We start from the raw sequence: 8,602 nt of genomic DNA on the forward strand, positions 1-8,602 counted from the left end.
GTTCCAAACAGAATCCTTCAGTTTGGGGTCTTTATGAGGAAAAACAGAATTCCTTTCCAGAGCTGGACAGCATCCAGTTGTCTTGGGAATAACCGGTGCAGGTTGGGCTCACGTGGCCCGGTTCAAATGAAGCCACACCCCAGGTGGGAGGGTGGGGAAAAGGGTTTGGAAAACTGCCAGGGATGAGCCCGGGATCCGGAATGTGGAAAAACCCAGACTGGATCAGGAATCGGCTCTCAGGCTTGGATATTGAACTCTTTCAGGCTCTCGGGCTTCTCTCGAAGCCAGCCAGATTTTGTATGTGTATAGATACTCAGCTCTCATTTTTTGCGAAGAGGAACCATGAGAACAGTTGGTGACCAGCAGGAAAAGCAGGATTTTACTGAAGATCCCTTGGGAACGGTGTCACGGAGAAATCCCCTCTCGTGGGGGTCACTGCTGTTCAAACACTCATTTTTTGTTAATACTAAAAATACCTGGGCTAGGCTAGCGCCAATCCTTTCCTTGTTTTCCCAGCGTTAGGAGAGGCCGTGACGGAACGGTTAAAGCCTTTTGGTGGTTAATTAGGGCGCTGTTAATTACCAGCTGTGCGGCAGGACGGGGCTCACACCTCTTGGTTCAGGCACCACCCGCCCTGCCCTGGGTGACCCTGCTGGAGCCGGACCTTCCCTGCTCTTCCCTCGGGGCTCTGCGGGGTTTCTGGGATGCTCGGCTCCCGTTCCCGACGGTTCCCGGTGCCCTGTCCGGGGTCACTGGGGTTCCCCGTTCCCGGTGTCCTGTCCGGGGTCACTGGGGTTCCCCGTTCCCCGTTCCCCGGGGGTCTGTCCGGGGTCACTGGGGTTCCCCGTTCCCGGTGCCTTTGGGATGCTCCGCTCCCGTTCCCGACGGTTCCCGGTGCCCTGTCCGGGGTCACTGGGGTTCCCCGTTCCCGGTGCCCTGTCCGGGGTCACTGGGGTTCCCGGTGCCCGGGGGTCTGTCCGGGGTCACTGCGGTTCCCGGTGCCTTGTCCAGAGTCACTGGTGTTCCCCGTTCCCGGGGGTCTGTCCGGGGTCACTGGGGTTCCCCGTTCCCCGTTCCCGGTGCCCTGTCCGGGGTCACTGGGGTTCCCCGTTCCCGGTGCCTTTGGGATGCTTCGCTCCCGTTCCCGGGATCCCCGCCCGCCGCCAGGGGGCGCTGCCGCGCGGGGCGGGGCGCGCTGGTCCCGCCGGAACCGGAGCGGGCGGGGCGGGGCGCGCGTGCCCGTGCGCGTGCCCGCCGGTCCCCGCGCGTGCCCGCCGCTCCGTGCCCGCCGCTCCGAGCCCCTCCCGGCCCTGTCCGTGCCCCGGTTGCGCGGCTGCGGAGCGGGGCTGGGTGTTCTGCCCCCCTCCCACGTGCCCCGGCCGCCGTGCGCGGGCATTCCCCGCCATGGAGCGGGCGCTGCTGCCCCGCGTGTGCCGGGCCCTGTGGCTGTGCCGGGCCGGGCTCCGGTTCTGCTTCACCCGCGGGCCCTCGGCCCCGAGCGGGGCTGAGGAAGGGGCGCCCCGAGGCCGCGATTCCCCCGCATCCCTCCCGCAGCACCCGGGGGCCGTGCTGGCCTCCGGCCGCGCCCGTGGGGATCCGGGACAGCGGGAGCAGAGCGGGGCCGGGCGGGGGTCGCGGACCGGCCAGGAGCTGCTGCGGGCACAGCAGGACTTGCCCCGGGCCGGGAAGGGGAAGGGGCCGCAGCGAAAGGCGCTGTCCCTGGAGAGGACTAAAGGCTCCGAGATCCTGTTCGGGACCGCGCCGTGCTGGCTGGCGCTGGCCCAGGCGCGGAGGGCCCTGTTCAGGCTGTTCCTCAAGCACAGCAGCGGCTCCGCGCGGCCCGTGAGGGGCGAGTTCGCCCTGCAGGCGGCGGCCCGCGGGGTCCCGGTGCTGCACGTCTCGGGCCGGGAGCTGGACGTGCTGTGCCGGGGCCGGCCCCACCAGGGCGTGTGCCTGGAGGCCTCCCCGCTGCCCTTCAAGAGCCTGCGGGATGCTGAGGAGCCGCAGCTGGGGGATGGACAGAGCGGGAGGCGGCAGCTGCTGTGGCTGGTGCTGGAGCACATCCAGGATCCCATGAACCTGGGGGCCCTGCTGCGCTCCGCGTACTTCCTGGGGGTGGACAGAGTGGTGGCGAGCCACAGGAACAGGTACGGGCCACAGGAACGGGTGCGGGCTCCTCCAGCGCTTCTTGCCTTCCCTGCTGCCTCCCGGAGAGGTTTCCAGGCTGCATCGCTCAGCAGCCGATCTGGAGAGCAGGATTTGGGATGCTGCCGCTCTGCAGGCAGGCTGTGGGATGTGGGGTTCCAGGCTCTCCCTGGACTGTTCTTGTTTTAACCCAGTTTGTGTTTCAGTTGTCCCACCTGTGATCCATTTCCTGGGTTAATTCCTGAGCCCTGCTGTTCTCCACAGGGAAATACATCTGTAAAATGAGCGGGATCTGGAGTGGGGGAGGTTTGCAGAGGCAAGAGAAGGACGTACAGAAACAAAAATTCACCTGGATCTCCTCCTGTATGACGCTTTTCCATTCTTTTCCCCTTGCAGCTGCCCCTTGACTCCCATAGTGAGCAAAGCCAGCGCCGGAGTCATGGAGGTGTTCGATGTGTACGGCACAGATGATCTCCAGGGCTTTTTGAAGGTACAGCGATCCACTTTGGTTTTCTTTCCTTTTTTCAAGGAAACTCAATCACCGCAGGTATTACACAGAGAGCAGGCACAGGAAAAGCCCTGAGTTATTTGCAGTGTGTGTGCTTTGGGACCACCAGTGATGGGCACACGCCCCCAGCCCCATTCCATCGGGCAGGGAGAGAGGTTGGCTATTTTTTCTGGAAGCTGCTGGTAGCAGGATAATTCTGCGGCTCTCGGTACGCTGGGCTCGTCTCCCTTCTCCTCGGGATGTGTGGCAGAGCAGCATCCCGGCGCCCAGGCACACGATGGCAGCATTGGGCAGCCTTGGGAGCAGCCTCTGGAGCAGGGAATAGAGGAGGAACCAGGGCTGGGGGCTGGCAGTCTTTTTTACTCTGTGTCTGTGCAGTGAGGTGAGAGAGGGGGCCCTTTGCAGGACGAGCTGGGAAAAGAAAGGGAATGCACATGGAAAAATGGGATTTAAACTGGCAGTAGGTCTGTGGCAGCTGGAGGTCTGGGTGATGGTGAAATGAAACACAAAACATGCTGATATTTAATTAATATCTGGAAGGATTACTTTGTTACTGTAAAGCTTGAGTTATTAATTAGAAACATAGTAGCAGTTCATTTAATTGGACCTGGGCTCACCTGCCTGGTGTAAATTTGATGCAACTTCATGTAAAAAGAGCCAGTTCACAGGGAAATGAAACTGGCAGGAAGCAGCAGCTCTTTTAGTGGTAAAATGGATTTCCAAGACAAATAATTAAGGCTTTTTTTGCAGGGGGGGAGGTCTGGTTCTCTGGCTGGGAGTGTTGGGTGCCCTGCCTTGTGTGGGAGCTGAATTTGGCATCTGAGTTTGCAAACGTCACTGTGGGGTTCTGACGGCTGAGCCTGCACTTGAGAACTTCCACTGCCTTGCCCTGTGCATTACCTTATGCTGATTTGTTCAACATTCCTGTTTTGTGTGCTTTCCTGGCAAAACAACCTTCCTAGAACTGTTGCATGGGCAAAAAAAAAAAAAAAAAAGCTTTTCAGTTGCTGTTTATTTGCTTACTGAACTGGAATAAATGCCAAGAGGAAAATTACTTTTTTTTTTTTTAGTTATTTTTTACTCGTTTGTTTGTTTCTTAAATCCGTGTTTGTGTGCTGGTAGTGGGAGGACTTTGGTGGTAAAAATTTAAGGGATGCCAAAAAAACCCCAGTCAGCTTAACTGAAAATGTGAAAGAAAAAAAAAGTGTTTGCATACATGGCTTATTTGCTTTTTAAGCTTGGAAAGCTGGCAATTCTTCATTTCCTTTCCTTTTCTAGGCTAAAAGTGCAGAAGGCTGGGAAGTGGTGGGAACAGTCAGCAGGCCTGGGAATGTGGAAGATGTTCCTGTCATCAGCTGCTCGGAATTCCGGTGGGATAAACCCATTATTGTAGTAATAGGTATTTCCATTTCCAGAGCTGTGGGCTGGGTGGGGCTGCAGGTGTGAGGGGCACCAGGGGGATGCTTCACTCCAGGGATTGTTCCAGGTCTGAAAAAGAAAAGCTGAGGGGGAATCATGGAATGATCTGGCTGAGAATGAAGTAGAGACTGAGAGGAACATGGGGAGCTGAGGGGGCTCCCAGTAGGAACAGTTTGTGGATGCACAGGGAGTTCAGCAGCTGTGGAGGCTCTGGGTGGCAATTTTGGTGCCAGGGCAGCCACAGTGTGGTGTCTGCATTGTGTTTTGTGTTTTGATCCTGTGCTGGGGCCCCAGCTTTGGCTTTCCTGTGCTGGTGAGCCCCAGAGGTGTTTGCTCTTCTTGCACGGAGCTGCTCAGGGGGAGCTGAGCCACATCTCCACTTAAAAACCAGGAATGTCTGGTCTGGGAAGAACCACGAGGGGCTGGTGCTGGGGATGGTCTGGATGCAAATCTGGGCTTTGTGGCCACCCCTGAGAGCTGTCAGGGCTCACCTGGGAGAAGGCAGGGGGTGCTGGCTGTGGAGCAGGAGCAGAGGAATCTCCTCCCTGTTGGAGCAGTGGCTGCCGCTTCCCTGAGCACCCGAACTGGGCAATTCCTGCAGGAAATTCTGCCCACTTGCTCACCTTCTGTAGGCACAGTCTGGGCTTGTGCCGCCTCCCAGAAGGTGAAGGGAAGGGGAGTAGCAGCTTTGTGGCAGCTGGAGAAAGAAACTCCCCAAGGAATGCAGCTCCAGGCACCTGCGGGTGGCCGTGCCGTGTCCCCCACTCCGTGTCACCTGGCACAGGAGCTGGCCTGAGCTTTTACACTTGGAAGCAGAGTTCTGCTGGCCCTGGGCCAGGGAGGGGCTGTAATCCTGCCCCGTGCTGGGGCTGGCTTGGCTCAGAGGACATTCCTTTAATTAAAATGTTTACCCAACTCCTGGAAACACTGACAAGACAACGCTGCAAATCTGGCATCTCTACAAGATGTGTGGAGCTGTATTCCGAGGGGAGCAGGGAGGCTGCAGCACTGCTGATGGCCCACAAAGAAATGCATCCCACAAACGGCGACAGCACCTGCAGAAAGGCAGGAGCTGGAGCTGGCAGCGGTGTCGTTACCTTGAGTTATGAGAGATTTCTCCAGGAAAAAGTCCAAATATCCTTTTGTCAGGGGAGATTGGAGGCTGATTGGTAGATGCATGAGGAGAGCTCCTGGACCTTGCAGCAGTAATGATTTCAACTCTCTGCTGAGCACTAACTCTTGGCTGAAAAGAAAATTGAACATTACAGTTGTCTGATGCTGGGCTTGTTGGGAGAAACGTCCTGGATCTGAATATGGAGCATTCCTGCAGCTGCAGGGAGCAGCAGAGATAATTCAGCCTGGGATTGAGCTCCCTGGCACCACACAGATTGTCTTGTAAGTTAAGCATTTGCAGCCTCCAATTCCCCCTCCTGGCATCCTCGCTGGCTTGGCAGAGAGTGATTTGGACAGTCCAGCTTAATGTTGTCTGCACTGGAGTCATTGCTGGAGGCGACAGACAGCCTCAGACTGGGAGCCTGCTGCACAGGAACAGATTGGGAGCACTTAGATGGCTGAGTAAGAAGAGTTTCTGGGTAATTTGTTCTTCTTAGACCTTCAGTCTTTAGCTCGGGGTTTAAGGCTCTTCACAGAGCTGGTGGTTTTATGGAGATGCTCGTTTTGCATATTTTCCTGCTGCTGGATTTGAACTTCCTGCACTGGAAACTGCAATTGTGAGGGGTGTTAATTGTAAATGGGGCAGGAAATGTGTTTTATCATTTCACCCAGCTCTGGTCTTTGAGCTCTGTCAGTGAGGAACAAAGCTGAGAGGTGGAAGTTAAAGATCTGAAGTGGGAAGTGTTTTGTTCAGTATAAAGCAGGATTTCATCTGATTCAGTCAATACTCCCTCCCTCGTGTCACACCGTGCAAGTCTTTTTGCCCTGAATTTATGGCTCCTAATTATTTTAAGCAGCCAGGACCATAAAAAGCTTTGTAAAAGCTGGAGGCAAAATCCGTGCCTTTATTGGGAATTGTAAGACCCTTATCAGGAGATAAGGATTTCTCCAGGAGCTGTTGCTGCTGTCCCACTTGGAGAGTCCCATGGGAGTGTGGTTTGAGAGGCTCAGGAGGCAAATATGACTTTAAGGTGTGAAACTTTTCCAGGATACTATTTCTGGGATTTTTAAGCATCCCTGGAGTAGTGATGAGGAGAGAGGCAGGGCCATGGGAGGCCTGGCTTCAATTCCTGGTGTCACCTTGTGACCTTGGATAACTCTCCAAGGCCTTGTGTGCCCTGCTGGCTTACAGCAGGGGGAAAAGATTGGTTAGGATGGGGTTTGGGGTTTCTGAAGGCTCTTTGACCCCAACCAAAGAGCTTTTGCTATGACTGGTTTCATCTGGGAAGGTGGTGCAGGATGCATTACCCAAAGCATCCTCTTCCTTACCCAAAGTGCCTCTGAGATCAGCCCAGTAAAACATGAGGCTGGGCCTCAGCTTCCAGCCTAAAACTGGGAATAATGGTCTTCCCACCCCTGTGTGGTCCGAGGGGTCAGTGTGCCCTGGCAGTGCCATCCCAGGACCGGTGTGGGGCTCAGCCAGGTCAGGGCACGGCTGTTGGAGGGGAGCTCTGGCTGCCACGTGCTGAGCCTGTTTCCAGAGGTGTTTGGGATGAGCTGGCCATCCTTGCAGCCCTGGAGCTCCTGTGCTGCTCTCAGTAACCCACGTGGAAGGGTTCTTTGGGGAGGCAGGCGGGCTGGGAGGTCCCTGGCCCTCTGCATTTTCACCTGTCTGCGCACAGGATTGTTTAAAGGCTCTCCCTTTCCATTTCCCTTTGTGACAGCGTGAGTCAAACAACTACTAATGACCTGGGATAGATTTCAACTCTGTTTCACCAGTGTATCAGCCCAAACATATCAGGGCTGCTGGATGGTTTAACAACTAATCAATTGAAGCCTCTGGTTAAACTGTCTGCATGCACAAGTTGCACCCAGCCCGTGGTGGGGGGGCGGGGTGTGTGTGCTGGGAAGGCTGGAGCTGTCACTGGCAATAGGATGTGGGATTTGCTGGACCAGAGCTGGCCTCTGGCCCCTTGCCTGCCTTGTCCCGTGGCCGCAGGGAGCTCTCTGCTGGCACAGTGGCTGCTCCCACCGGAGATTCTCCGTGCTTTGTGCAGCTGTGTTGCACAGATATTCCTCAAAAACACTTCAGATGCTGGAGAACAGATCCAGGGAGGCTGGGAAGGGAAGGGAGGAAGGTGTCTGGCTCCCCTCTGGTGGCTCAGTTGTTGTGTGGGAGGTGGTGAGGTGGCTGAGCTTAGGGAGAGTGTCAGAGAGACAGAGCATGAGCAAGAACTGCACTGAGGAGGGGGAAAGGCCGTGGCAGTGCTGTGAGTGACCTGAGCAGTGTCTTTGTCCTGCAGGCAGTGAAGGGGAGGGCCTTTCCCTGGAGACCCAGCTGCAGTGCCAGCAGATGCTGGCCATCCCCCCCGGCAGGGCGCTGCACCCCAGCATCGACTCCCTCAACGTCTCTGTGGCTGCAGGTGAGAGCAGTTCTGGGCACCAAGGCACCAAACCTCCAACTTCTGCATTTATAAATCAGGCATCCAGGCCACTGAACGATTTTCTTGTGGTTTAAAAAAAAAAAAAAAAAAAAATCACGTAATATTGATTTATTTTTACTTTCCTACAGGTATCCTCCTGCACTCCATCTGCAGCCAGAAGCGGAGGCACGGAGACTGAAATCCTCTTTATTTGGTGGATGAAGCTGCTTGGTGTGGATATGGAAATGCTCTTCCCAGAGTCTCCACCATCACTGTGAGTGCCAGGGAGAGCCCCAGACCTGAGCTGCATTTTAGCTGCTGCAAGAGCCACCAGATCCCTGACTTAGCACCAAAGGCAGACACCTGATGTCGTAGGTAACTCCTGGGAGGAGCAGCTGTGGGAAGGCAGCCAGGTCTGGGAGCAGCCAGTTTTGGCAGGAGAACACCCAGGGATGGCTGCCAGCTCTGTGCTGTGCACAGGGGACTTTGTGCATCACTTGAACCGTGGGGACAATTTGGGCTGTGGGTGAAAGTGCCACTGAGAGCAGCCCTGAACCCTTCCCCTGTGCTTGGGAACCACTGCAGTTGGTTTTTCTGTGTTTGGTTGTAAAGCAGGTGTGCAGCCCTGCCAAGGAGTCGGGGGGAAATGCAGCCCGTGGAAATAAAGCTTTTGTAAAGATTGGCTGTAGACTCAAATCAATCCATTTTGTGTCATATAAATCCAGAGTGGGATTAGTACTTCAGGTGGGAAAAGGGATCCAGAGCTCGTTTCCTTCTGGGAAAGTTTCCTTTCCAAGCTGGGCTGATCCTGCTGGAGGCTGAGCTGCCCCAGCACCACTGTCCTGCTGATGGCATTGGGGTGGCTTCATTTGCAGCTATCCTGGTTGAAAAACCAGGCTGGCTAAATTACTGAGAGCCAAAAGAATGTTATCACTTAGCACCTTAATTATTTTATTTAGCTACCGTGGCCCTTTGCATAGGATTCCTCATTAAC

General features: G+C 55.5%; 1 protein-coding gene across 1 annotated transcript; it reads left to right on the forward strand.

Annotated features, from left to right (window-relative positions):
• Positions 1 to 1,249: 1,249 nt before the first annotated feature.
• MRM1 (mitochondrial rRNA methyltransferase 1) lies at positions 1,250 to 8,292 on the forward strand. Its single transcript, XM_010402308.4, has 5 exons — positions 1,250 to 2,147; positions 2,542 to 2,635; positions 3,932 to 4,052; positions 7,489 to 7,608; positions 7,758 to 8,292. The coding sequence occupies exons 1-5, from the start codon at positions 1,405 to 1,407 to the stop codon at positions 7,805 to 7,807; spliced, it is 1,128 nt and encodes a 375-aa protein (XP_010400610.2). The 5' UTR covers positions 1,250 to 1,404; the 3' UTR covers positions 7,808 to 8,292.
• Positions 8,293 to 8,602: the final 310 nt, after the last annotated feature.

Source organism: Corvus cornix, chromosome 19 (genome assembly GCF_000738735.6).
Source record: "Corvus cornix cornix isolate S_Up_H32 chromosome 19, ASM73873v5, whole genome shotgun sequence".
NCBI lineage: Eukaryota > Metazoa > Chordata > Aves > Passeriformes > Corvidae > Corvus > Corvus cornix.